The sequence below is a fragment of the Corella eumyota genome, chromosome 5, assembly GCF_963082875.1.
Source record: "Corella eumyota chromosome 5, kaCorEumy4.1, whole genome shotgun sequence".
In the NCBI taxonomy this organism is placed as follows: Eukaryota; Metazoa; Chordata; class Ascidiacea; order Phlebobranchia; family Corellidae; genus Corella; species Corella eumyota.
The window spans coordinates 6,638,444-6,664,922 of NC_137494.1; the positions used below are offsets into that span (position 1 = coordinate 6,638,444).

Here is a 26,479-nt window from a genome sequence, read left to right on the forward strand (position 1 = left end):
GTTTCTCTTACATGTGATTGGTCACGTGATCTTTGTTTACATATTTTACTTGCCTTCTTTGTAAGTTGTTAACCGGCAGCTGATCGACCTTTTTAAATTTAAACTTTAATTTTTACTAGAAAAAGAATTTAAATTAAAATTAACATCTGAAAAAATGTTAGTTTGTTGTAACACAATACTACTGTTAGTTTACAAAATAAGGATAATGATTTAATTCGGTAGCTATACAACCGCTACAATTAAGTTAAACATGAAGTAACTTTATAAAAGTAAATTTTATAAAAGTCTGAACGTATTAATAGATTTTTTTAAATTAATAAGCATGACTGCCGACGACCCATTAGCAAATGTTGGTTTGCATTTTGATGATTTAAATAAACTGCGAGTTTTAGAGCCAGAAACAGCTCAACAAACAACCGAACTTAAAGATGAATGCCGAAATTTCGTGACAAGTAAGATTTTTTAATTTTCTATAAAAATAGTTTATACTACATTTGCAATTAAAGATGACGACATTATGCTATAAATTTATATCGGCATATTAGAAATGTTGTTACTTTTAATTTGTTTTTAGAAATTGGGGATTTTCAAAACATGGTTGGAAGTTTTATAAAAATGACTGACGAACTATCAAAAGAAGTTGAAAAAGAAAAACTAAAGGTTTGTAGAATAAGCTAAATTTTATTTTAAATTATTTAATTCAAGCTTTAAAAAATTCCAAATCACACACAAAATGTAATTTTACAGTTGAAATACAATAAGCCTTTTTACATAACATCACCTTTAAACTTATTCCCCTAGCACTTAGTAAACTGACCAACTTTACTTTAGTCTAAGTAAATAGCACAGGTAATGCCTTAGTGTGATTTAAACACAAATATTTTCATACAATACCATTGACTTGTAGGCAATTGGTTCACGAAATTTACTTCGCTCAATTGCTAAAGAAAGAGAATCAGAAAAACAACAACTTCAAGCTTTGATTGCCGAAAAGAAAACTCAAATGGAAAGGTAGAGTGTAATGTTTTTTTTTGCTGTTAAAAGTGTTAATATTCAACTTCTGGTACCTGCTTCCTAGGTTGCATTTATTAATACAGCTGCATTAAAATTTTGCTAGCAAGCTACATATGGCTTTTTTTATACTTTTGTAATGCATAATTAATCTGTTTTTAAATAAATTTGAATCAAGTTTTATTATGTTTCAGGTTAAGAGTACAACATGAATCCTTACAGAAACAAGAACAGGAACAAGCAGAATTTATCGACCAGTTTTCTACAACCTGAATTTCTGAAACGCAAAAATCCATTTTTTATTTGCTACTACAACATTATAAAATAACACTGTACTGTTTTGATAAAAAATTATAAAGCAGTTCCGTCGCTTTGGCTATACTTTGTACATGTTAATTAATGTTGTACATTAATTCTTTACTTTCATGTTATTTTACTGGTTGTACAATAAATTTTATATATTTTTAAAGTCTTGTTTTATTTGTACTAAGCAGTTACTGGTTGAAAGAAAGAGAATGTACATAGGCAAAACTTAATAAAATTAAAAAAGAAATTGCCTAATATCTAATAAATTCGACAATAAATATTTAAAATGCGTTTTTTCTTAATAAAGGGTACTGCTACATATACTTTTTTATATAGACGTGGGATTTTTTTGGTAAAATACAAAATTAGTTTATGAATTAACCTTTATTTTGCACTGTTGTTAGCAAAAAAACGGCAGCGTGGTGTAGCGGTAAGAACACTTGCTACACCACACATGAGGTCGTGGGTTCATTCCCCACTGATCTCATGCTGTAGCGCCCTTGAGTAAGGTGCTATAAACGGTATGAACTCCTGCTGAGCCATCACTTAATTAGCAGCATAATTACTAGGCAATTATAATCTATAATATCCCAAACTGCCACAGGCAATTCGAGACTGGGTCGGAGTAACTTATGTTACTCTATGTTTAAGTCGCGCATTCGACTTTCGCACATCGAGGATAAAGATATATAAAAAAAAATAATAAATGCAAATTTTTTTTAATTAGACATACTTTATTATAGGCTTAATATGCAAAAAAGCAATTAAAACACATGGCTTGTTATTCATCCTATAATGTGACGTCATACGTAAATAGGACGTCATACTTTTTCGCATGCGTCAAATAGGTTAAGCAATAAGCATTAGTTACGTAAATTAAAGCTGGCTTGCTACTCAATCAAATAAAAAAACAACGATTAATTGTATTTTAAAGCAGATTTGTAAAGCAAAGGAAACCAAATATTTTGTTAATAAATTGAAAACCTAGCCTATATAATATTTTCCTTACGTTATCAACGCCTGTGGTTAAATGCGGTTAAAAGCACATTTTAGTTAAATATCTTTTTACATTCACTTAATATAGAATTTGGCAACCGACAGCTTGATACGTAATTCAATTCATATTTCTCATGTAAATATTACAAGTTCACAATATCATGCTTGTCAATTTAACATCGAATCAAAGAGTTTTGAAACCGAATCGGTTTGAAATAATTACTTTTATCCACTTCCTTATCTGGTTACTATCAAGATAAAGCAGGTTACTGAAATTCGCTTTGCCCAGAAATTGAATATTCCCACACGGAGTTTTGTGCACTAAATATTCTCCCAGATGGCCATTAAAAATCGCAAATTTTTCCCGTCCGGGAATAGGCTAAAAGTTGGTAAGATGTTCGCAATAATCATTTGAGATTTGTGCGAATTTAAAATTTTAAAATTTGGTAATAGTTAAACTATGTGTTAAGTGATGAGTTTTTAATCATGTTTTTTTGTCAAAATTTATAATTTAAAAGCAATGTAAAGTTTAGTCGAGGCATTTTCAGTTACTTAAAAGCTATAAAAATTTACAAGATTGCGTTACCTAAGTTTGCCTGTATTTAAAAGAAGTAGACAAAGTTAAATTGTTAATGCTTTACGAATATTGTTAGTTTTAGCGTATATAATTTTATCAAGGCTTTTCAATAGCTGATGAATAAACGTATACTCAAAATATTTATGTAAAAATTACAAGCTGCGATAAAAAATATAAATTTAAAAAAATATGGGTAGCCTATATTTAGAAAATACTTGGAAATCTAATCTAAATACTCATAAAAACGTAATTGGACAACGTCCTGTATATTCCTTACCATGCTTTGTTAAGGTACAGGAAATGTCAATTGAAATGTTTAGGTTGAAATTTTCATAACAAGATATATTAAAACGCAATGCTTCCTTAAAAATTGTTATGTTGTCAACTTCCTACGATTATTTGGCGGTAAACAGGTTACTATTTACGTACGCGCGATTATTATGACTTGCTGCTCTTAAAAAAAACGTGTCAGTGGGGCGGGTCATTAAAGCAATGCGGTAAAATTTATTGATAAATCAACAAACGATCAACTACCATCAGGTGCGATAAACTCATTTAAGAGATTAGGGCTTTAAATGTTTTTGAACTTGTTTCTTTTATTAAATAGATAATCAGTCACTTGTTAATCCGTAGGTGATAGCGGTCTCAATAAACATCAAAAAATTAAGCTGTACATTTATGTAGTTAAACTGCGATTAATTTGATAAGAGGTTATATAAGGTACTGCAAGTTTTGGTTTATTACTCAAAACCGAGTTGGAGTTTCGAACACATAGTCATGCGATTGTTTATAGTAATATTTTTAGACAAATAGTGACGTCATAGCCTTTCCATAATCCTCAGTCCAAAAAACCGCAGTTGCGCTATTATATTTGACTGATCGGTTTATGTAGAAAGATTACGTAATCGTGGGATGGTCATATATAGTCATAATTTTGGAATCGTAAATTTTCAACTAACCAGAAAGAGCATGAGGAATTATTTAAAAAGATAGAGAGTAAACAATCGTAGTGCGCAAATCCTAATTACCTAAAAATCAGGCAACCAATGAATACGTCAGTTTTTTAGTTTACGTTTGAAACAAATAAATATAGAACATTTCGCGCGTATGGATGGTATATCGGTTATCAGTTAAAAAAATTTATGATTCACCCACTTCAGGCCTACGTATATACAGCCGCTTAAACTAAGGCACGGGAATGTATCATAAAGTCACACCAATTTCTGATTTTAGACCGCCCGGTATCTTATGATTTCTTACGGAGATTCTACGCGTTTTTTTGTGTATTTAATAGCGCCAAACATCAGCGTGAGATTATAGGTGACAAGTCTGCTATACTAGTCGCTACTAAACGAATTAAGCTGGTAATTTTGATAAGTAGTTGTACAGATGTTTGTCTACGGGATATTAGTAGTTTTTCATAAATATTTGCGACAAATATTTTAATCTGATTTGAAGCAAGTTGACTTAGTAGCATCAGAGAGCGCTTTAAATTTCAAAAAGTTACTGAACTGAAAAAAATTAAATAAACATCAAAATCTGATGAGTTTAAATCAATAAAAAAACATTTTTTATTAAAGTTGTCATTTAGCATCCTGCTTTAAAAATTTTAACGACAAAAAAGGATTTAAAAAAAAAATGACGTAACGGCTATAGACATAAGTACAGTTGTTTTTGCTTATTCCGTCACGATATTTAACGCACAGCCTACGTCAAATCAGGTCAGGTAACTTGGTTATAAGTTAGCCTACTTTCGATAAAGTTTGACACATCTGTCGTTAGGTGGTTTTAATTGTTCAGGGACCATGTTTATTTTTACCACAGCCTAAAGGAAATTAAAATGTTTCACTGTATCCGAAGAGAGGATTAGGTTTCATCTAAAGGAAACCTCTATTTAAAGTTTTATGTTTACAAACCACTAACTTGTTTTTCGATTTTTTTACAGATTTTTATACAATTTTTCTTGTGTAATCAGTGTTAGTAAACCATGACAACCGCTAGTTTGATTTCCGACAATTTCACCAACGTGACGTCATCGAACACGTCACAGGCAAATCCACACCCGTATAGCGAAACGTATTGGATTATATCCGAATCAATCCTGACCTTGATTACGATTTTTGCCGTTTACTTACTTATTTGCATGACTCGCTATGCTTCAATGACTAGATGCAAGCCTGGACGAGAGCTGAGCGCGAAAAAGGGAAAAGTGTTATATAGAATGTGCGTCATCAGCGTTGCTATGGCTGTCGCTAGGCTAATTGCCGACCACACTGTAGCCTTGGTAGGCTGGAAAACAGACCCAGCATGTATTGCGTCTGTTGCAGTTAGCACTGTATTTTATTCCTTAAGTTTGTACCCGGTGTATATATTCTTATGGATGAGGCAGAGCATTTTTTACGCCAACCCTGTTTTGTCTCATGTGCTGAATCCAATCGTGACCGCTATTAGCTGGGCAACTTTAGTCGTGATGCTATGCGGTGGCACTGTACTTACCGTATTGTACGTTATCCCGGACGTGACAGGATGGCAGTACGTAGCGACCGATACCGGATGCAAAGACATAGCTGACGTTTCTGGCTTTGATCTTGTTCCTACTCTTGTCGTTATTTACACCGTTTCTTTTCAGCTTAGTCTTTTGGCTCTGTTTATGTACCCTCTTCTTACAAAGAAAACACAGCGCTACAGGTCAGCCAACAACGTGGAGAATAGCTCATCCGGTAATAAAGACAGCAGTTCTGCATCACACAACGTTAAATCCGAAGACGATGTTTCTGAAGTAAGCAAAGAACAAAGTAACTCTGCTTCGGGTGGAAATGAAGCACAAGCCAACGAAAACGCATCAGCAGACGAATTTGGCAGTTCCAGCCTTTCGCAATACGATTCTGCAACGCCTAAACAAGAACCACTTAAATCAGAGGATCATGATATGGTAAACACTGGCGAAAACATAAGACCCCCAAGACAAAACCGCCATCGTAGTCTTCTGAAAGGACCGAATGTTTTCTACAGAAGAACGCCAGAGAAAAGCCAAACACATGCCGGGGTGCAAATCAGAGAAAAGAAGCCTAAAAACAAGAAGTTCCGAATGAGCACAGCTTCTGCATCGTCCTTTACTGACATCATAAAAAGAAATCGAAAAGACACTACAGACAAAAATTCGTCACGAAATCAAAGATCAAAAAGGTAAACACTTGTAAATCGAAATTGAAATAAAAAAGAAATAGTGCCTACCACATTTAAGCCAACTGAGTTAAGAAATAAAACTTAAACAATTGCTTTTACTTTTTTAGAAGTAAAACACAGCAAGGACGAAAAGTGATTAGATTTATCCGCAAAGCGTTTATCCTCACCTTGATTTGCGTCATCAGCGATGTATTGTTTACGGTCGTTCAAATGATTTTAGTCGTCCCCGAGCTGGTTTATTTAATCTTGTTCGACATCAATTTAATGATTAATATCATTTGTATAATTATGTCGTTTCGAGATTGGCCGAGCATGATTTTGCCGTTCTGTACAAGGTATACTATAGAAAAAAACTTAAAAAAGCTACTTTTGCGTATATTAATAATAAAAAATCATTAACATTGGTGTTGAACCAACAAATTTTTCTACAAATCCTATAATAAATAGGTACAAGTTTGTGCAAAAAACTTAAACCGTTGTTTGTTAAATAGATACAGTGAAAAAAAGAAACGAAATAACAGCGACTCGGCGCCTACAAATAATGGACGTTTGCCACATATTGTCAAACTCCAAAACAACACTTTTTCTCCGAAGACAAAAATAACAAAAATCAACGAACCCAACGGCTATGAAAGCAACCCAAACTCGAGCATTTGTGAAAAGGGGACTCCTCTTAAACAGCCAATCCAAAGCAACGAAAATGTGGTTTAAAGACAAAGTGCTTTTAAAGAATCATAGTTGATTGTGGTGGGTCCGTTTGCTTAAATATGGTATAACTTAAATGTTGACTAAGCGGCTGTTGGTTTCAAGAACTGAGATGCGTAACAATACACCGCAAATAAGTCAATTGTTTTAGTAAAAGAAAAGGCACGAAGCATAATTGTTACTTAAGCCATTTTTTGGAAAAAAAATGTATAAACAATTTAAACCAACAAATACAGAAAACCATACTTTACTCTTTAAATTTTTTAATAGTGTGACTAACTACATTTTTTCTTAATATTTCCACTGAAGTCCCTTTGTATAGTCTACGCACGCCCTAAATCACGTCACTCTGATTCAAGTATGACGTCATAGTTTATGGTGACTTATTCGAGAGTCCTTAAAACCTAAAAATATGGTTTTCGTGAATGTTAAAACGTCATTTAAAATGAAGCATGTTCCTGTCTGAAAATGTTATTTTTTATGCATTGATTTAAAAAATATTTCTTTTTTGTACAAAATCAATAAAAAATGATTAAAAATTGTTCTTTTATGTAGAAAAATATTAATGCTAACTTCATAGGATAAACATTTGTTGCCCCGATTCAGCAGACAATTTTATATAATATTAGCTGATTGTGAATGTGCTTTTTTTTTGATCGAAAAAGTTTTTTATTAAGTGTATAAAAAAGTTTAAGAACAGTATTCAAGCGCCGTTTAGATACGGAAGCAATGAATGTCGAACCCGTAGCAAAGTCAAGTGCTTATAGACCCCTTTCCACCCATTCGTTATTTAATAGCGAAAAAAAATGCTATGTAAAATATGGTTCCTGTATCTTAGTTTAAAAAAAGTATTTGACTGTAAGTTAATATTTATTACGACACATTAACAAAAATTTAAAAAAATAATAAAAACAGTATTTTGAATTATGACTGGCCTAGTTGTAAGTACAGCAGGCCAAGTTAAATTACAGTAGCACTTTAAGAGATTGAACTTTAGACGGTGTAATGTAATCATAAACAACATAGGAATCACAATTGCTTAATAGAACTTTTTTTGATTTAAACACATAAAAAAATAAATATTATCCAAAAGTCTCATTATCGCTCTTAATCTCACCGTCGCTTAAATCGTTTAATTCGTTGGCAGCTATATTGTTTTCAGATGGCGTTTGTTCCATTTGGCAGTCTACAGTATTATTCTCTTCCGCAGTATTACCAGTAGTAGTGTCCATGCGGTCCTTCATTAAAGGACTGTTGCGGGGTGTTTCCCCTACGTCTATAACGCCGGTGGAAGGCTGATCTTTGCTGTTCGATTTTTTCGACAAAGCCCACTGCTCTTTTTCGCGAAAAGACTCGACTTCAAAAATTTTCTAACGGTTTTTCGAATAAATTTAAAATGTGATTAGTTGCGTACGTAAGTTCTCTGTCAATTAATTCATGTTAAATATAAAAAAAAAGTTTAGATCAAGGACTTACATTAACTAAGTCTTGGTCTACGTCTGAAGAGTTTCTTAAAAGATGAAGAAATGTTCCTCCAGGAGTTCTTCTTCTATTACCCTGAATAAAAATTGAAAACAATGTTAAAAATAATTTACTTAATAACAGAACCTTTAATATTTTATTCTATACTTTAGCCTTTAAATGACATTTCTACATGATAACTAAAATTTTATTTTTGTTACCCATGTCTAGATTAAGGTATTTTTTCTTTATCCTAGATTTTGGAAGGTCGTCTTCACAACGTAAACATAAAGTAACATCAGTTACCCTGACCTAGTCACAAGTTGCCTTTGGCAGTTTGAGATATTTTAAAATAGAATTGCAAGATAATTAATTTGCTGATCAACTTAGGGGCGCTACAGCATGTGAGCAGTGGGGACCAAACTCATGACCTCTTGCTTCCAGCTTTTTCGGGCTTGTTTTGTAGCCTTATTGTAAATCTGTTTAAAAACAAAAAAAAATAATAATAAACAAATAAGTTACGTTTAATGTCATAAGGCCTCCACTTGCTTCTATTCCCTCAGTTTTACAGTATAAAAATATGGATTTTTCCACTCCAATTGCGGAGACTAGATTTCGAATTAAATCCTTCTTTTTCTCCCATAACCTTAACAAATTAAAAAAAGTTTATTTTTTGGTTGCAAAATAGACAAAATATTAAAATATTCAACATCAGACATAAAATATTCTAGACACTAGATGGTTAATTATCTTTTACATAGTCACCAAAAAAAAAACTTTATTTAACAAAAAAGTCATTATTACTTTTTTTAAATACAAGTTAATGTTGTCACCTGAATGCGATTTCTTCTGCCACCTTCTCTTCTGAATCGCTCGGATAAATATCAACTTTTTTATTCAGGGTCACTTTTTGACCTGGGGCATACCTGGGCACCTGACCAGGCTTAACAATTGGTTTCTTTTTTCTTTTTTGTCGCTTTCTTTTTAAATTATTTGTAGGAGTGATAGCTTAATAACAAAAATTTATGAAATTAGAAACTAATCATAAAAAATAAAAAAAAAACTTTTTCTTTAAAAAATATTAATTATGACAAAAAATATGATTCTAAATTAATTTTTACTATATTAGAATTCCAGATTTATAAAGTGTACTTTATGATGTTTAAAAAAATTTATAAACTTTTGAATTACCTGTAGATTTATTTTCACTTTTAACATAATATTTATTTCTGTGATGTCTGTCAATCAAATAATTTTCAATTTCTTGATCAAGACTTTCTTGCTAAAAACATTTTAATAAAAAAAAAATTAAAAAGTTGGTATTTTAGTAGCCTATAATATTTAGTTTTAGGCCACTTTTATAAAACTAGTTGAGTGAGGCCTTGTGGGCTGCATTTTTATTTAATTAGCTTATTACCATCACATAACTGGTGCAAGTAGGTTACAACATATACTAGTGTATGATAATTTTCCACAATTGGTACCAAACTTCATTAATAATTCAGAGAATATGTTTATGTTAAACAAAACTTATTTGATAAAGTTAGAAATAATTAAATTGAATAATTTTAAAGTTTTCAAAGGTAAGAAATATAATTAAAAACTGCTAAGTTATACCTGATCATCAATGACTTCCTCAGAGTCACTTGAAGATTTGTCAATATTTTGATCTTTATAAGCAAGTTCTAAGGAAAATGATTCAGGTCCTCTAAAAACATAGTTCAAATATTTTTAAACTTTAAAAAAAGTATTTAATTTAAATATACAACCATTCATAAAAAACAATACAGCAAAAAGTACAATCTAATAATACATTTAAATAGAATATTAATAGCCTCTACATTATAAAAAATCCCAAATTATTTACAGAATTTTTTATTGACGTTTCATTCAACTGTTGTGCAACAAATCATTATGAGTATGGGTATATAAGACTTTCATTTTGAGTATTTAAATTTGAAATGACCTATTAGAGTACTGCAACATAAAGCACAAAATTTATACATAATTGTTTTAAAATTTACAATCTTTACCTGGACATAAAATTTTTCATTCCAACAACTCCTAGACTTGCTGAAATCTCATTGGTGGACTGGTCAGCTATAACAGACCCCCAAATATTATTCTGCTTTCTTGTGGGTACATTCTTTGGCAAACTCGTCGATATAGGTTGAAAAGAACTAGGTGGAGACACATCGTCCATAAAATCATTCGTTTTTGTTCTTTTTCGATGACATATTTCGTCAGCAGAGGAGTTACCGTCGCTTGAGAGTTGCCCTTCTTCCTCTGAGCTTGAATCGTAAGATTTGTTTTTGGATAATCTAAACGACTCGGTTGTCGCCATTTAAAAAAAAAATCTAGGTCTGTTTAAAAACAAAAATTTAAAATCTTTAAAAATAAAAAAATCAACTACAATGCATAATAAAAACATTTAAGGTTTCACAGTACCACTACAAAATTACTAACACAATAAAATTAACATAAAATAAAAACAAAGTGCAACATAAAAAATAGCATCCTATTATATAAAAAAACATTAAAACACTTTATTTATTTTTACATATTGCACATTTAATAGATTTGAGAACACATAAACCAACAAAAACAAATAATTGTTCTATTCCTATATACATCTCTATGCAAAGTTCTACTAACAAAAAACTAAATTTAATTTTTGTCTTCTATATTTGACTTTTTCTTGATCCAGTCTACTAAAGCGTCTGGATGAATAAAATATCTAGAATCTTTTTTAAACATTAGGAAATGAACAAAAGACATTTCCGAAGCAGGTGAGATGATATGAAGATGTAGATGCTCCATACTAATTAATGGAGGCCAATGAAAACCGAACAGCACATCATTATGACAATCAACTCCAATGGAAATGCAATAATCCTTTGCAAATTCATATAATCCTTCAATTGTATAAATATGGTCTTCTGTGTGTAATGTTTTGGGGTTTGAAATATGAGTTTTTGGTACAACCAAGTAATGATGCTTTGCTGCCGGTTTAATGTCACAAAAGATTGCAAACTTGTCATTTTCTGCCAAAACTCTTGATTTGCCATCTTTGATTTCAGATCCTTCATTGGCAATCTCACAAAATATACATTTAGAAGACTGAGACTGGCCCATATTTTTTATTTCAGTAGCCAGTAGGTGATTTGGTCTATTGGTGACTGGTGAAAGGTCAGATGGTAAAGTTTTTTTATCTGTTAGTTTTTAAGTATGCTTAGTTGTTAGTCTGTTAGTAGTAACGCTGGTTGATAAAAAATAGATTTGTAGTTACAATAACTAACCGAAAATTTAAGGAAAAACTAAATAAATTAACGTAAACCTAATTGCTGAGGTATAATAAACTAGACAAACGTTTGCCTAAAATAACAATTCGCAAATAAAAAAACGTTTAAACGTTTAAAAAAACTAGCTTAAACTTAAGATAAACCAGATAAATAATGAACACGTTGCTATATTTAAATAAGTTTGGATTTTTTTTTTTTTTTTTCTTGTAACTGTACAAATCTGCAACCCCTGTCTGCCTGTTGCTTAACCTTAAAAAATCAAAAGTTCCATCAGGAAAAGTGTCTACCGAAAAGTTGTTACCAAATAAAAAATAGAAATAAAATAAAACTTATTTTTATAATAAACAATAAACTATTAATACTTGTTAAATATTTGTAGGTTTGAGACGCTTTTTTTATTTTATTCAACGTTTTTGGTATTTAGTAAACCCCTATTAACGTTAATTTATCGTTTCAAATAAACCTTGTTTGATGTTTACAGTATTGGGTTTTAGGAAATTCTAAAAAAGAGACAATGCAAGCAACATGTAAACTTGTCTTAAGCTCACAAATTAGACATGGATTTAACAGGTATAAGCTTTGTTTTTTAAATGGTATGATCCTTTTTTAACTATAAAATATAATATGTGACATACTCATAAAATATGTACCGGCAGCATAGTGTAGTGGTACCACCATAAGGTCGTGCGTTCAATCCCCACTGATTTCATGCTGTAGCGGCCTTGAGTAAGGTGCTATAAAAAGTATAAACCCCTGCTGAGCTAGCACTTAATCAGCAGCATAATTATCGGGCAATCATAGTCTATAATATCCCAAATTGCCAAAGGCAACTCGAGACTGGGTCGGAGTAACTAATGTTACTCTATGTTTAAGTCCTGCATTCGACCTTCCCAGATTGAGGATAAAGATATATACGAAAAAAAAAATAAATATATACCCTAAAATTTAACTTTAATAAACGGTATTTGATTTTACATGCCATTTACTAACTTTGAAGTTATTTTTTTGTTTTAGATGCATTTCTACAACAGCACCTAATAACCTAAAAATTCATACTGCCGGTGCTGTTGAAAAGACAGTAGAATTTCGCAAGAATCAATATGCCAAGTTATATAAAAAGGGAGGAGAAGTGTCTCCTGATATAACAGAAAAGTCAATTCAACTACAAATTCCCACAACAACACAAGTAAAAAAAAATTTTTTTACAAACAACTTTGTTTGGTAGTTTTAAAACCTTTGTATTTAATTTAAATGCACGGATTGATAATTACATTTTTTTTGTCAAACTTAGGAGAGTTTTTATTTGTTTGATGATCAAAATAAAAATAAAACCAAAATAAAAAAAAATAAAAAAATCTTATGTAATACTGTAAATGGCTTTAACAGTAATCCAACCAATTTAAAAAAAATTGGTTGCTTTTCAACAGTACTAAAACATTGATTTGCTATTGCACTTAGCTGTATATTAAGTTAATTGAAGGTTGTTTTTGCAAATATTTCAACTATTTTAGTGCAGTTATTAAGATTTGATATGTTAGTACTATCCTAAATTAAAACCCTCTTTAATTTCTAATTCCCTTAACTATTAATTTTATTGTTTATTTAGGATGCTGCAATGTTAACTGGAGTGCCCGATGAGCATGTAGTTTCCAGAAGAGTTCGAATATATCGACCAACCAAGAATGCCATGCAGTCAGGGGCTCAAAACGCAAAGATCTGGAAAATTGAATTTGACACAAGGGAGAGATGGGAAAACCCAACAATGGGCTGGACTTCAAAGTAAAATATTAGCTAAAAAAACAATTTTGTCATAGGTTATTTTAAATGAAAACATTTAAGACAATTTGTACATTATAGGCTCATATACCAGCAGTGTGGTAAGAATACTTGCTACACCACATAAGGTTTTGGGTTCAATCACCACTGGTCTCATGATGTAGTGCCTCTAAGTAAGGCGCTATAAATGGTATGAACTCCTGCTGAGCCAGCACTTAATCAGCAGCATAATAATTGGGCAATTATAATCTATAATATCCCAAACTGCCACAACTCGAGACTGGGTTGGGGTAACACTTGTTACTCTATGTTTAGGTCGTGCATTCGACTTTCCCACATCGGGGATAAAGATATGTACATAAAAAAGTATATAATCTTTAAACTATTGTAATATATTTAGTGCTGATCCACTATCCAACGTTGCTGTAACTTTAGCATTTAAAACAAAAGAGGATGCTATTGCTTTTACTGAAAAACAAGGTAAGTGCATATAAAAAAAGGGGTTAATATTATTTTTAAATGTTAAAAAAAAGCAAACTTATAACAAAAACTTTTATTATCTGGTGTTTTGATTTTATGTGCGAATAAGTGTAAAAAAGTTAAAATAAATGGATAAATTATCAAACCTTTTTTAAAATTTTAATAATTCGTATTATTATTTTTTAAGGTTGGACTTGCTTTGTGGATGAAGCAAGGGAGAAAAAGATGCAACCAAAATCTTATGCCATAAACTTTGCTTGGAACAAACGCACGAGGAGGTCCATGAAGTAGTTTTCTTTTATTTTGTAGTGAACTTCAAAATATATTTAATACAATCGACAAAAACAACAGGGTTTGTTCTAGGAAAAGTGGTTTATTTTGAACAAGACCAAAATAATATATTATTTTAGATAAAAATTTTTAGTTAAAAATATACATTATATAAGTTAGTCTACAAATACAACTTAAAAAAAACGAAAGTTAATAATAAAAAAGTCATGTTAATAACAAATAATGAACTTTTAGACAACAAAAAGATAACAAACATTTTACAATATATACTTACAAAAACAACAATAACTAACACAAAAAAACATAATACTAATGTGAGCAAGAGTCTGCTTGCAAGAATCTTAGCATATTTATAATACAAGACAGTAAAGAGATAATACTTGTAGTAGGCAGTACTAGGTTTATTAAAAATAACTGCTAAGTTTTAATTGCACACTGCACAGTGGTATAGAAATTTTTAAACACTTAAGGGAATCTAATACCAAGAAAACATATTTTAAACAGGAATGGCAATATTTAATATATTATAATATAAGCAGTTTTGCAAATATGGTAGTCAACAATATGACCACCATTATAACATAATTAAGCACCAAGGTAGCAAGCAGTACCAAATAAAAAAAAGGTAAAACAAAGTAAGACACTTGCTTTTAGGAAAGAATGTAAAAGAATTAAACACTGTTTAAAATCAAGTTTTTAAATAACTGGATTTATCCTTAAGGGTGGATATCTTCCTGGTTCTTGTTCGGAAGCATAACGATACAATATTTCGCCAAAATTTTCAAAAATCGTGTGAAGTTCGTCCTTGTTTGTTTTTGAACATGATTTAACTATGATGTTTGGATTATCATTCATAGCTTCGCGCAGTTTTAATTCTTCTATCACCTAAAACAATCAAAAGTAATTACAATTTACCTGCTTGCTTAACTTTTTTCAAATTTACAATTGTTTTAAAATTTATATTTTTATACAGTGCTTATACTCTATGCCAGTGGTTCTCAACCTTTTTAGCCAATGGACTATTTTCAAGTAGGCTAAAATATACGCAGACTTAAGCCATGGGTATAAAAATAAGATAGTTTAATAGCCTTCTACCGAAAATAAATGGCATTGTTTTTTCTAAATAAGCTTTAAACACAAGCACTGTATTTCACAAAATAAGGATATTAAATACGGTATTATTAAAATATGAAAATTAAATACAGTGTGTATTAAGAGAATTCTACTGTATTCCGCATTTTATTTGTAATATAGTATGCACTGACTACTTATAATGGCTGAATAATAATTCCTTAAGCAACTATGCTTGCGGACTCATCCAGGTCATTTCACAGGTCTGCGGACTCGGGGTTGAGAAACACTGCTCTATGCAGTTATACCAAACTGTTTTTATCTTAATAGTTTTTTAAGTGTCTACATTGGTTTAAAGTTAAAACATAAAGAAAACAGACCTTTTGTGCTGTAGAAGCACCTTCCACATCTTGTTTATTACACAATATAAGCCAGGGTTTATCCTGAAAATGTTCAAGTGCTAAAATTTTCTGAATTTCCTGCCTCGTGATTTCCAAGCATTCGTGGTCACACAGTCCATCGATGACAAATATTAATCCACTTTCCTGCCCGAAATAGTTTCCCCAATGTTGCCTTATCGAGTTTCCACCTTGTAAAAAATCCACAAAATGTATATGTTAAGCTATGGAAAATCCGCAAAGGTGTTGAATAGTTAAGGGGCTTACCTCCTAGTTCCTTAATCCTTAATTTGGCAAATGGAATTTTGATTTCTTTAATGATAAAACCTTTGAACAAATAATAAAACAGACTTTTTAATAATATTTAATTTTTAATTATTTTATAGGTGATGAATCTAAATTATAAAACAAGATTAAATAAAAAAAATTTATAGGTAGAAAAAATACTGTTGCAAGTTAACAATTTTTTTAAAATTTACCTATCGTTGGCACAATAACGTCAGTAATTTCATTGTTTAAAACACTAATTAAGGTTGTTTTGCCTGAGTTTGTAACCCCAACACAAGTAACATTAAAGGTTGGCATTTCAGGAGGTACATTCTTCTTACAACAGGGACATAACTGCAAGTTTAATCAAAAAAATAAATAAATTACAAACATAATTGTAAATTTTTTTCAGCTAAACAGCTATTGCCCAATAGGATTTTCCAAATAGACCTCATTTTATTAAGAAATATTTAATCCAAGTGAAACAACAATGTAACTTAACTATTAGTTAACCTTAAACATTTTATTCTTCATTTAACCAACTGTTTTTAAAATTTAATATAAAATAATGATAATAGAGTAATTTACCTCACCACAGCATGCTCCACAAACTTCCAAACAGGCTTGAAACATATTGCACATAACTTTGTTCTCTTCTCTTCTTCAGGTAATAATTTGATTTAAAAAATATTTGAATTTACTTTTAAAAGTAATTTTTATTAAGTATTTAAAAAACAACCACTTTTTGTTCATTTGTGATCACTTTTCAAAAATTAAACCTAAAAATATCAAGGCGCAATTTAACACAAAAATTGGACACTCCAAAATAAAACGTTTGGTTTTTCCAACAACAAAAAATAACATCACATTTACAATTTATGTACAACATTATTCATAATACGGAAACCCACCAATAAATCTATACATATTAGGTTAGCTTCCACATAAAATAAAACGTAATTAAATCCATTTTCCCAACAGAGCAATAGAAATTGTTTACATTTTACAAGGCTGCCGGTAAACTGAAAAAACTGTCTGGTACATTTATTACTGATCTATAATTTAAATCAAATTTAGATTTTTGACATCTGGTATTGGCATTCACATTGGCCACAAAACTTAATTATCAATTTAACTAAAAAAAAGGATTTTTCCAATACAAACTCAAAATTATAAAATTTGTAATGCATGCTACAAAGATAAAAAAATAAAAACTTAATTTTGTTTTAGCAAGAATTTTAAAACATTATTTAGTATTGATTACATCTTGTTTACATGCATTGATTATTATTTCAAGTACATCCATTTTTTTCTAGATTAGGGATTAGAATATGATTTACAACCTAGCATTCTGCTCAACAATAAGCTGTAAAAGTACTAAATCCAATAATAAAATGCCAGAGATAAATATTTACACCATATTTAGCTACATACAAACTAGTATTTACAACGATCAATTTAACTATTCAAGTATGGCGAGATATGTTTTAAGTTTATTCTATCACTTCAAGTTGAATTCCAACATCATCGATTTCAGCCTCAATCTCAGATGGTGGAATTTCTGGCGGGATTTCGGAAATAATTTCACATATTCCACTAAAAGGTTTTTCTGTATCCAAGTGTGTATTCCAATGTCGATGCAGGTTAGCATTACGAGCAAAGGCCCGGCCGCAAATGGCACAAACATAGGGCTTCTCACCACTATGGCCTCGCTGGTGCCGTTGCCTGTTACCATTAATTGCAAACTCTTTTCCACATATTTCACATTTGTATGGCTTCTCTCCAGTGTGGATTTTGGAGTGGGTAAGAAGATTGCCGGACTGATCAAAAGATTTTCCACATACATGACATTTAAACGGCTTCTCTCCTGAATGGGCCATCACATGTCTTTTGAGGTTAAGTTTAAATGCAAATCCCTTTCCACAAATCGAGCATTTTAATGGCTTGGCATCACTTGACTCATGAGCAAGAAGATGACGTTGCAAAGCACTCTTCAATCGATATGATTTTTCACAAATGGAACACTTGTAGGGTCTGTCTTCATTGTGAACTTGCAAATGTTGTTGCAAACTTGATTTTCTTGTAAAAGTTTTATCGCATATGCCGCAGTTGTAGCCCATTTCAACTGATGGGTGTTGAGCCATGTGGTTTCGCAAATGTTCCTCTGATGAAAAGGTTTTTTGGCAAACATGACACTCAAAAAGTGTTAATTCGAAATCCATTGTACTTGATATAAATGCGAAACACTTGACAGCTCAACACAGCCAGAAGGCAAACGGACTAGCTGACTGGATTGCTAGAATCTAAAACTTATAAAACACCAATCTACATTTAAAAAAAATGACATATTTAATTTAAAAAATAAAGCAAAACAATTTTTTTCGTTTCTTGCAACAAAGCCTCTTATCTTTACTATTACAACAACCAAACAGTTTTAAGTTCATCCTTAATTTTTGTTTTTATAAACAAAACGACTAGCAGACGAGGATAAATATATCTTAGTGTCCAATTTTAAAGGGTTTATCATTTTAAAATTTTAGAAAACTATAATTTTAATAATAATCCTAAAACATGGAAACAATTGTCTTTAGTCAATAATATTAAATTACAAATCTCTGTAGCATTTTGGTGAGTTCCAGCCATTTTTTTCGGCTTTCAAGCTTTCGAAACGTTCGTTTTCGCACATGCGCAGAAGGTCAATCGACATTGAAATCATTCCAACGACAAACGATTAAATTAATTCATAAATTTTATATTAAAAATTACTTAAAAAGATTTTGTATTTTGACTTTTTACAAATAACTATTAATGTTTAGATAAATAACTATTATAAAAATGAAGACCTTAGCCACATGGAGCGCTAACTAAGCGTTGGTTAAAATTTTACTCGTGCGTTCTTTTTCTCGAAACCGGTGTTTTGCTAAGCAGGCTCACCGCTGTTCTTGTGAAAATTTTCAAGATTACGTCGGCCTTCTCTTAAAATATCATCATGAGTGCATACAAAGATGTCGGAAAGGTTCCACAGGGTGAAGTCGAAGCTCCAATTCATAAGATCCGAATTACTTTGACTTCAAGGAACGTCCAAAGCTTGGAAAAGGTAAGCGTGTACAAACTTCCAACTTTTTTAATATAGCAACTTAAACGACTTTTGTAAATCAAATTTTTGCGCATTAACAAGTAAGTTATTAAATTATTTTTTCGCGAATTAAGAAGTTTATAACCACCTTTAATTGAATTCTTTACCATTTTTTTCCTTTTTTTCTAATTATTGTTTTTTTGTCAATCTTTTACATTTCAAGATCGTTGTGTTAAATAAAACGTTCAGAAATTTTTTATTTAATTGTTACAAATTAGGCAACACATTTTTCAAACATACAGGAATGAGATCTAAAAACAAGCTGATGTTACAATAGACAATTTATTTTAAAGTTGTAATATTTTAACAATAATTGTATACTCCTATTTACCAAGGGTTTAATCATTAGTAACATGTATGTATTTTAAAATATAAATTAATATAATTAATTTTTTTAAACTAAGGTTTGCAGCGACTTGATTAAAGGAGCAAAGGACAAACAACTCCGTGTAAAGGGACCAGTTCGCATGCCAACAAAGGTCCTCCGCATCACTTGCAGAAAGACCCCTTGTGGTGAAGGTTCAAAAACCTGGGATCGCTACCAGATGAGGATTCACAAGCGTTTGATTGATCTTCACAGTCCATCCGAAGTGGTTAAGCAGATTACCTCCATCAGCATTGAACCTGGTGTAGAGGTCGAAGTCACCATTGCAGATGTTTAAATTATTTATGAAAATAAATAAAAATTAAACGTCTAATATTTGTGTGTTACTTTATGGAGTTACGAAAAAAATTATGTTAATCATAGTGTGGTTTAAAAAAAATTATTTAAGGAACGTTTTTAGATTTATATAGTAACGCCCTGTAATGTATATTTGTGTATACTCGGGGTGTAATTTACAGTGTCTTAAAAAATGAGTTCAAATTTTTGGCAGGTAAGAATGAAGGTTTAATAATTAAACTGAAGAATAGAATACATAGTTTTTTGCATGTATCAACAGACACAAAGAAAAAGATACAACACGATATTGGATAAACTTTTATGAAAGCATTTTTTTTACATTTTATCAAAAGACCAACCTTTTTGTTTGGAAACAAAATTTCAAGATGATTAACCTAAGTTTTATTTTCTGTTAAAACATTGGACTCTGCTTTTTGAAGTAACACCTTAGGAACAATTGGCACATCCACTTTGGATTTTATAAGCCATACCGAAGGTGAAATTTTATGGGAAACATTGTTTTTGTATGGTTGAACAAAATTAAAATTTCCGACCCTAGATTCGCACTTTGGACAATCTAATTTTCCTTGCTTCCACTCTCCCTAATATTTTCATTAAAACGATTTAGTTTTGTTAAATTGGCCATTAAATTATAAGCCCAAATTATAAATGTTTGATATCCTTACATCATTTAAAGATTTTTTTATCCAATCTGGGGCAAGATCATAGTTAATAAATAACATATTTTCTTTGGGTTGGGTTGAACTTTTTTCTTTACCTAGTTTAATCATATTTTTTAGTTTTACAGTAAAAACATTGTTTAAAATTTACGTATACTATTTGTTTATTTACCCGGTAATGGAATGCCATTGTCATCTAATAAACATGGAGAATCCGTCAAAATATGACGACATTTTTTGCATTTAGTTATCATGATTTTGTAGAATAATAGTAAACTTATCGCCTATTGGCGATTAGGGCTAAATTTTTTATTTTTTTATTTTGCACCTTATAAACTTTAAGTTAACATCGTATTATTGTTTTCTTTTAAAAAATGTTGAACTCCATATTGCCAGTGTTTCCAATTTTTTGGACATGCGTCTAAATAAGCCAGTTTTTTTTCTGCAACTTGTTCCAATGGGGTATTGTGACGTCACAATTAAAAGTTGTCCTCAATGAAATTTTCGATGGTGTGTTGTTAGGAATTGTGGGTACTTCTTTTTAACATGTGCGCTAGTCAAATGCGGCTATGATTTTTTCTTTATTATAAGGTAAGAAATTTTAAATAATTATTTGATGAATAAAATTACGGATTCTAGCCACATACTTGTTAAAAATTGACAAATATCTTTTAAATTTTGTTAAGGAATTGCCTGTCTGTCTGTCAGCCTGTTTAAATAAGTAAAAAAACAAAAAAAATTGTCTGCTTTGATCATAAAGTTTTAACTACATACATATTTAGTACATTAATTAAAACAGCCTACTTTGCAGTAGGTTATATTATATTTGGTAACAAATAATTAAATGTTTTTTGTAATAGTTATTAATTGTCAAGTCAAAGGCAACTTCTTGAAGATACTGTTGACTCTAAAGTTTCTAAACTGATAGAAAAGGTAGGCTAAACTAGACACTATAGCTATTAAAATATATTTATTTTACGATTATTGTTTTTTAAACACTATATATAAATATTATTCTTTTTAAAAAAAAATTTTGGTAAGTTATAAAACATCAAATTTAACAAATTCAAGAAACAATTAGTCCCCAGCTAGGTTAATGCGCTGTTTTCAAATCTTCAAAGGACATCCCAATTTTTTTCAAAGTTTAGGCACCTGTTAATATTTTACATCTATTATGGTAACATTCATTGTAAAAAAAATTGTTAGCCTTATAACAAACTTACAGTATTTACAATTACATAGGCTGAGATTTTGTTGCATTGCACAGTCTACATGAAAGGGTCGACCACATGCAGCGCAAACCACCTTAACAAATTTAGGATAAGAACATATATTGTAGGTATATATTTATTTATTGATCAAAATAGATAGTTATTAAATTTAATATTTTACCTCACTGTTTAATTCCTTGATAAAAGAGGAACATAAAACACAAATTTTCAATAACTCTTTTGCATCTAAAAATCCTTATTTTTAATTACAGTTTTCAATATATATTTACTAAATGAAATTTAAAGTTTTGCATTTTGCATTACCTGTAAAATTTAAAAGACTGTCTCCAATAAATTTTCTATATTTTTGACACGATATTTCATCTGTTAACAAATTTGCAGTATTGCCTCCCAGGGTGATGTAGTATGCAGTCTAAAACATAAAATGTCATTAAGATTTAAAAAGGTGACTTAACAAGAATTTTTACCATAAGTGTCAGTGGTCCGCAGTTGTAACCATCTTCTTGATTATAATGTGGGTAAAATGATGGCGACCAGGTAGTGTTATCATTTTTGTAGATAGACCAAAATTTACTAAAAATAAAATTTTAAATTATATATATATATACATAATAAATTGTATTCTTTCAACTAACCTAAAGTTACGAAAAATAATTGGTATGTAATCTGCTTCCTTTCCTTGTGGATCGTATATCAACAAATTTTGAGTCTCTTTCCTAGCAACCTTTTTTTATAAAATGAAAGTAATAAATGATATTTCTAAAATTCTGCTTCTATTTATTATTTTTAGAGCACTACTTGCCATTAAAATCCAATGATTATTGTGAACATTGATAGGAGAAATTATATTTGTTTTCATTGAGCGAACCTAAATGAGTAAATATAACAAATTTTTTTGGATGTATTATGGTTAATTTTTTTTATGGAAATCTTACAAATTTGTGATTTTGAAATCCACTTATTTTTCCATCATTAAACCACATTGTTGCGTACAGAGTTGAAAGTGGTTCCCAAGAAAGTACTTGGTTGTTGTTTGTAATGACAGTGATAAAAGCATCCATTACCTAAAAGAATTTGTATTTACTAAAGTAAAATTAATTCAGATAAGTTATTTATTTTAATAGAATTTTATTTAACTGACTGTATCATCCAACCAATTTTTTCCATTCAACATGCACATTGATTCTTTATTAACCATGACTTTATTTGCTATCACTTCCAATCTGTTTTCATGATTAGAGTGCCAAAGCTTTTCGATACCTGTAAGTATATTATATATATAATTCTTTTATTACACCTGTAGTTAAGTATGTAAAAAAAGTATACTTACTGGAAAATTTGTAAGGAGGATTATCATTCTGGTTTTCATTTGTTATGTGGTCATTTTTGCTTATATTTTGAGCAAATCCTTAACACATTTATGTATTATTATCTAATATATATATTGTTTTTTTTGGTTATTTAAAGAGGAGGTTTTACAGGAAAAGGAGGTTTAAAAAGAAAAAAAAAGATTTTTAGGTGTAGCGAAGCGGTTAAAACCTGCATGTACTAATATCTTAAATATTGTTTTTTTTGGATAAATTATAGCAATAAAAAAATTGTGTACATCTATTTATATAATATTATACCTGTAATTCTTGCAGAATATGAGTGTTCATTTTGCCCTGATAAAATTGTTTTGGAAGTTGTGAGTAACTTGTTTTGAATTGCATCAATATCAGGTAATGTTGTTTTGTTGCATAAGTTTGGTTTACTTTTTGTTGTCTTTTTAAATTTTCTTTGACGGTTGATATTTTTTAAGGTTGAGGCATTGTTGCAAGATGAAATAAAATTTGGTTGCTCCGGCTGAAGTTCTGCAAGGGCTATGCAAGACTTGAGCTTTGATATTATTTGATTGTGAATTTCTACAGGTATGTATTTGCTGGCCAAAATACCATGTAGCGAGGTGCATAAAAATTTTGAAGTTTCCAGGGCTGTTTCAGAAGTTCCATTAAAAGAGGAAACCTGACTAGGATTCGGTAACTTTTTTTCTTGATTATTGTTTAATGAGTTTGGTGTTTTTTCTTTATTTTCTAAAATACACACTGCATGTATATGTTTGCAGCAAATACCGCGTACTCCCCTGTCAAGACAAGTGCAGTCATGTTGGTGAATGCAACATTTACAATTGTTGCACATTTGACTGCAGATGGTGCAAGTTGCCTGAATTTGTGTGACTGTGTAAAAAATTTGCCTGGTACAACTTAGCACTATCCAGGTATTTTTATTTGTTTTTTTAATTAATTTTGAACTAAGTTTAAGAGCTGATTGGTGTCTTTCATAAGATTTTTGTTGTCGCCAACCTTTCTTTTGTTTTTCGAGTTGTGTTAACCGTTTGAAAACCATGTCATCACTAAAATCTATAAGTGCTTGAAGACATCTAAACAAAATAAGTAACCAGGGTGAATAGTTAAAATATTTTTGTTGTAATTTTTTTGTGTAATAATTACCTATCTACTCTTTTGTTGCATTTACCACCTAGGTAGTTGTATTTAAAAACACGATGAAAGGCTTCTAAATACATGTTTGTATTAATTGCTGACATTTGTCTTGAACAAGCTGCCCACTGATCAAATATTGGTAACCACTCCTTTTCAAAATATTTTCCAAACTTTTCTGTAGACTTTTCATTAATTAAGCTTTTATTAAGGGACTTAACCATTTCTTGAGCCATAACATTGTCTGTGCATTGACTTACAGACAATAGTTTATTATAGGTTTGTTGTCTAATTTCTTTATCCTAAACAAAAAACATTTTTTGTGGGTAATATATATCATAAATTACAGTGCTTTTTAATTTAAATAGTTATAAAATTTAGTTCTACTTACAGATATTGTACTCAGCTTTCCTACCCAATCTTTATGAACATGCCATGCACAAAGAAGTTTTTGGGGATGATGGTCGAATACTCTGCACCAGGTAGTATAAAATTGGGGTGCTTTGTCCGACATGAAATATTTTGTGTTTGGAAATTTATTAAATAACTTTATGAATGAACTTTTTAAACCCTTAAAAAATGGTTCTAGAACGCAACTACTCTCCTTATTGCTTAGAAGCCACGCAACAGGAGCACCAGCTCCATAATCATCCACAATAAGTACGGTTGTTAATTTAAAGTCGTATCCTGTTGTGCCATGTGTGGAGTCGATGCAAATAACTTTATTTCCAAATTGATTTAGCATTGTTAACATGTGGTGAGTAGAAAATGCAACAGCAAAATCATTGCAGTTTAACATTTTATTGGCATACCTACTACCTTGTTTTTTGTACATTAGAATTTCAACCTGTAATAAGTAAAACTAACTTCTAACTTTTTAAAACTAACTTCTAACTTAACTATTTTCCACTGCTTTTTGTTGGATTAACTGTACGTCTGAGTTTAAAACTAACTCACATTAGTCCTTTTTCTCATTTCTTCTATTAGAACATCCACACTTTCACAATCATTATTGCTCCTTCTCGATCTATCCATTCCCAGTGTCTGACTTATGTTGTGTAAATCTTTTCTGGTAACTAAATGAACTCTTTTAAACGATTGTGCGACATTTTCCCTGATATCTCTTAAAATTCTTTTTTTTATAGACTCCCATTGAAATTTTACCTAAAATTTTATTTTAGATGGTAAAACACAATGTTGAGAGATTCTTTTGGACAACAGCAATTAAATGCATAACTGTATTTATGGGTAATTTAGTAAAACTAACAATATTTCCTTATAATGGGTAATTTAGTAAAACTAACAATATTTCCTCATACTTAAACAAAGAATTAATTTACCTTTAATAAATATTCTATCTTTTTTTGAAAGGGGTATATGGCCTAAGCTCATTTTGTGACCATAGTGATTAAGTAATGCGAAGGATTTTACGATACCAGTTGAATATATAATAATTTTGATGTTTGCAACACAATCTTGTGAAAGTTTGCAGGAACCCTGTATTTTTTCCTGACGAATTCTGTTTTGGTTATTTTTTAAATATTGCTTAGATCTATTACATTTAAACTTTTTTATTTTATTTCCAGCTTTTGTTTTCCAGGAGTTGTGAAATATAAAGTGGGATTTTGTTGTTTCCTCCAACTCCTGCCTCCAGGTTTCAAAATCTTAAAGCAAGGTAAGTAATAAAGTTTAAAATACATACATACCTTCCATTAGTTTGATACATACCTTGCATTGAATTGAAAGTTTGTGTGACTGTTTGAAATGTTATATTGTGTGTATTTTGTAAATGTAACAATAAATCTTTATGGTTTAAATCTTTCTTTTTGCAACAAGGTTCCATGCAGTGCATGTTTTTATGCAAAACCAATTTCTGCTAATCAATAAATGGTAGTATTATATTTTTTAAATTTAATATTGTAGGGTACTGTTACCTTTGATTTTTGATGAATTTCAATAAAATGGTTTTTTAATTCCAATTCGTTTTTATAAAAATTTTTGCATTGGTTGCATTGAATTCGGTGTAACTAAAACAACATTTAATTTATATTTAATTTTTGGTTTGTTATATTTTAAATTGTTGCCAAAACTAGTTACCAAGCTAACAAAACTTACTAATTGTTTATGTTTTAATTTTATGTGAGCTGTAAGGTTCCGGTTGGCATTAAAAACAGCAGGACACTCTTTACATTTAAATCCTGTGTGTTTCTTTTTTAAAATGGTTGTTTTCATTAACTCCTAAATGTAAAATACATTAATTTTAGTTAATCAGTTAATTTAAACTTTATTTAGAAATTATATCATACCCTTTGGTGAAACTTTTTAATGTGCCGATACATAGATGATCGTGAATTGAAAGCCAATGAACAAAAATTGCAAATAATGTTATTCATATTTATTCCAAGATTTATAATAAGCGTAATTGATTTAAATAATAAACCTGTGAAGTTAAAAGACGATTGTTGC

General features: G+C 30.4%; 9 protein-coding genes and 1 long non-coding RNA gene across 11 annotated transcripts; 5 read left to right on the forward strand and 5 right to left on the reverse strand.

The window, feature by feature from the left end:
• Positions 1-270: 270 nt before the first annotated feature.
• On the forward strand, positions 271-1,437 carry LOC145752484 (intraflagellar transport protein 20 homolog). The gene is made up of 4 exons (XM_082568782.1): positions 271-452; positions 575-660; positions 908-1,011; positions 1,206-1,437. Exons 1-4 carry the CDS (start codon positions 323-325, stop codon positions 1,282-1,284), a joined length of 399 nt encoding a protein of 132 aa, XP_082424908.1. The 5' UTR covers positions 271-322; the 3' UTR covers positions 1,285-1,437.
• A 3,403-nt stretch (positions 1,438-4,840) lies between these two features.
• LOC145752250 (uncharacterized) lies at positions 4,841-7,305 on the forward strand. The gene is made up of 3 exons (XM_082568501.1): positions 4,841-6,076; positions 6,184-6,411; positions 6,568-7,305. The coding sequence occupies exons 1-3, from the start codon at positions 4,878-4,880 to the stop codon at positions 6,785-6,787; spliced, it is 1,647 nt and encodes a 548-aa protein (XP_082424627.1). The 5' UTR covers positions 4,841-4,877; the 3' UTR covers positions 6,788-7,305.
• A 333-nt stretch (positions 7,306-7,638) lies between these two features.
• On the reverse strand, positions 7,639-10,601 carry LOC145752307 (phosphorylated adapter RNA export protein-like). 2 transcript variants are annotated; one of them, XM_082568571.1, is made up of 7 exons: positions 10,276-10,601; positions 9,860-9,950; positions 9,452-9,524; positions 9,076-9,250; positions 8,765-8,888; positions 8,258-8,338; positions 7,639-8,151 (listed from the first exon to the last, which is right to left on the reverse strand). In XM_082568571.1, the coding sequence occupies exons 1-7, from the start codon at positions 10,584-10,586 to the stop codon at positions 7,864-7,866; spliced, it is 1,143 nt and encodes a 380-aa protein (XP_082424697.1). In that variant the 5' UTR covers positions 10,587-10,601; the 3' UTR covers positions 7,639-7,863. The 2 variants fall into 2 exon arrangements, with proteins under 2 accessions (XP_082424697.1, XP_082424696.1); XM_082568570.1 differs by having other exon boundaries at positions 9,434-9,524.
• A 3-nt stretch (positions 10,602-10,604) lies between these two features.
• LOC145752309 (adenosine 5'-monophosphoramidase HINT3-like) lies at positions 10,605-11,529 on the reverse strand. The gene has a single exon (XM_082568572.1). The coding sequence runs from the start codon at positions 11,375-11,377 to the stop codon at positions 10,910-10,912; it is 468 nt and encodes a 155-aa protein (XP_082424698.1). The 5' UTR covers positions 11,378-11,529; the 3' UTR covers positions 10,605-10,909.
• A 370-nt stretch (positions 11,530-11,899) lies between these two features.
• On the forward strand, positions 11,900-14,166 carry LOC145752699 (NADH dehydrogenase [ubiquinone] iron-sulfur protein 4, mitochondrial-like). The gene is made up of 5 exons (XM_082569021.1): positions 11,900-12,114; positions 12,559-12,730; positions 13,151-13,323; positions 13,721-13,800; positions 13,988-14,166. The coding sequence occupies exons 1-5, from the start codon at positions 12,059-12,061 to the stop codon at positions 14,089-14,091; spliced, it is 585 nt and encodes a 194-aa protein (XP_082425147.1). The 5' UTR covers positions 11,900-12,058; the 3' UTR covers positions 14,092-14,166.
• Positions 14,141-16,554, reverse strand: LOC145752697 (ADP-ribosylation factor-like protein 15). The gene is made up of 5 exons (XM_082569019.1): positions 16,416-16,554; positions 16,040-16,181; positions 15,828-15,887; positions 15,543-15,751; positions 14,141-14,976 (listed from the first exon to the last, which is right to left on the reverse strand). The coding sequence occupies exons 1-5, from the start codon at positions 16,467-16,469 to the stop codon at positions 14,788-14,790; spliced, it is 654 nt and encodes a 217-aa protein (XP_082425145.1). The 5' UTR covers positions 16,470-16,554; the 3' UTR covers positions 14,141-14,787.
• A 52-nt stretch (positions 16,555-16,606) lies between these two features.
• LOC145752695 (uncharacterized) lies at positions 16,607-18,221 on the reverse strand. The gene has a single exon (XM_082569017.1). The coding sequence runs from the start codon at positions 18,047-18,049 to the stop codon at positions 17,321-17,323; it is 729 nt and encodes a 242-aa protein (XP_082425143.1). The 5' UTR covers positions 18,050-18,221; the 3' UTR covers positions 16,607-17,320.
• Positions 18,222-18,712: 491 nt separating this feature from the next.
• LOC145753951 (small ribosomal subunit protein uS10-like) lies at positions 18,713-19,663 on the forward strand. Its single transcript, XM_082570501.1, has 2 exons — positions 18,713-18,924; positions 19,368-19,663. Exons 1-2 carry the CDS (start codon positions 18,817-18,819, stop codon positions 19,623-19,625), a joined length of 366 nt encoding a protein of 121 aa, XP_082426627.1. The 5' UTR covers positions 18,713-18,816; the 3' UTR covers positions 19,626-19,663.
• LOC145753950 (E3 ubiquitin-protein ligase RNF180-like) lies at positions 19,130-20,699 on the reverse strand. The gene is made up of 3 exons (XM_082570500.1): positions 20,477-20,699; positions 20,311-20,402; positions 19,130-20,226 (listed from the first exon to the last, which is right to left on the reverse strand). Exons 1-3 carry the CDS (start codon positions 20,556-20,558, stop codon positions 20,020-20,022), a joined length of 381 nt encoding a protein of 126 aa, XP_082426626.1. The 5' UTR covers positions 20,559-20,699; the 3' UTR covers positions 19,130-20,019.
• A 1,242-nt stretch (positions 20,700-21,941) lies between these two features.
• Positions 21,942-25,325, forward strand: LOC145753127 (uncharacterized). Its single transcript, XR_014283821.1, has 9 exons — positions 21,942-22,073; positions 22,327-22,412; positions 22,661-22,798; positions 23,180-23,257; positions 23,338-23,554; positions 23,641-23,793; positions 24,407-24,495; positions 24,603-24,770; positions 25,195-25,325. It is a non-coding gene; the product is annotated as an uncharacterized LOC145753127 (long non-coding RNA).
• Positions 25,326-26,479: the final 1,154 nt, after the last annotated feature.

Bases quoted from the DNA above. Each gene is read 5' to 3' on its own strand.
- LOC145753950 (XM_082570500.1), bottom strand. From the start codon at position 20,558: ATGATAACTAAATGCAAAAAATGTCGTCATATTTTGACGGATTCTCCA. The intron at 20,403-20,476 runs GTAAATAAACAA...TGATTAAACTAG, and splicing joins CAATGGCATTCCATTACCGG to GTAAAGAAAAAAGTTCAACC. The intron at 20,227-20,310 runs GTAAGGATATCA...TGAAAATATTAG, and splicing joins TAAAAAAATCTTTAAATGAT to GGAGAGTGGAAGCAAGGAAA.
- LOC145752697 (XM_082569019.1), bottom strand. From the start codon at position 16,469: ATGTGCAATATGTTTCAAGCCTGTTTGGAAGTTTGTGGAGCATGCTGT. The intron at 16,182-16,415 runs GTAAATTACTCT...TTAAACTTGCAG, and splicing joins GTGGAGCATGCTGTGGTGAG to TTATGTCCCTGTTGTAAGAA. The intron at 15,752-15,827 runs GTAAGCCCCTTA...ATTTTTTACAAG, and splicing joins AAGGATTAAGGAACTAGGAG to GTGGAAACTCGATAAGGCAA.
- LOC145752307 (XM_082568570.1), bottom strand. From the start codon at position 10,586: ATGGCGACAACCGAGTCGTTTAGATTATCCAAAAACAAATCTTACGAT. The intron at 9,525-9,859 runs GTATAACTTAGC...AAATGTTTTTAG, and splicing joins AGGAAGTCATTGATGATCAG to CAAGAAAGTCTTGATCAAGA. The intron at 8,889-9,075 runs GTGACAACATTA...TAATTTGTTAAG, and splicing joins GCAGAAGAAATCGCATTCAG to GTTATGGGAGAAAAAGAAGG.
- LOC145753951 (XM_082570501.1), top strand. From the start codon at position 18,817: ATGAGTGCATACAAAGATGTCGGAAAGGTTCCACAGGGTGAAGTCGAA. The intron at 18,925-19,367 runs GTAAGCGTGTAC...TTTTAAACTAAG, and splicing joins ACGTCCAAAGCTTGGAAAAG to GTTTGCAGCGACTTGATTAA.
- LOC145752699 (XM_082569021.1), top strand. From the start codon at position 12,059: ATGCAAGCAACATGTAAACTTGTCTTAAGCTCACAAATTAGACATGGA. The intron at 12,115-12,558 runs GTATAAGCTTTG...TTTTTGTTTTAG, and splicing joins ATTAGACATGGATTTAACAG to ATGCATTTCTACAACAGCAC. The intron at 13,801-13,987 runs GTAAGTGCATAT...TTATTTTTTAAG, and splicing joins TGCTTTTACTGAAAAACAAG to GTTGGACTTGCTTTGTGGAT.
- LOC145752695 (XM_082569017.1), bottom strand. From the start codon at position 18,049: ATGGATTTCGAATTAACACTTTTTGAGTGTCATGTTTGCCAAAAAACC.
- LOC145752309 (XM_082568572.1), bottom strand. From the start codon at position 11,377: ATGGGCCAGTCTCAGTCTTCTAAATGTATATTTTGTGAGATTGCCAAT.
- LOC145752250 (XM_082568501.1), top strand. From the start codon at position 4,878: ATGACAACCGCTAGTTTGATTTCCGACAATTTCACCAACGTGACGTCA. The intron at 6,077-6,183 runs GTAAACACTTGT...TTACTTTTTTAG, and splicing joins CGAAATCAAAGATCAAAAAG to AAGTAAAACACAGCAAGGAC. The intron at 6,412-6,567 runs GTATACTATAGA...TTTGTTAAATAG, and splicing joins ATTTTGCCGTTCTGTACAAG to ATACAGTGAAAAAAAGAAAC.
- LOC145752484 (XM_082568782.1), top strand. From the start codon at position 323: ATGACTGCCGACGACCCATTAGCAAATGTTGGTTTGCATTTTGATGAT. The intron at 661-907 runs GTTTGTAGAATA...ATTGACTTGTAG, and splicing joins TTGAAAAAGAAAAACTAAAG to GCAATTGGTTCACGAAATTT. The intron at 1,012-1,205 runs GTAGAGTGTAAT...ATTATGTTTCAG, and splicing joins AAGAAAACTCAAATGGAAAG to GTTAAGAGTACAACATGAAT.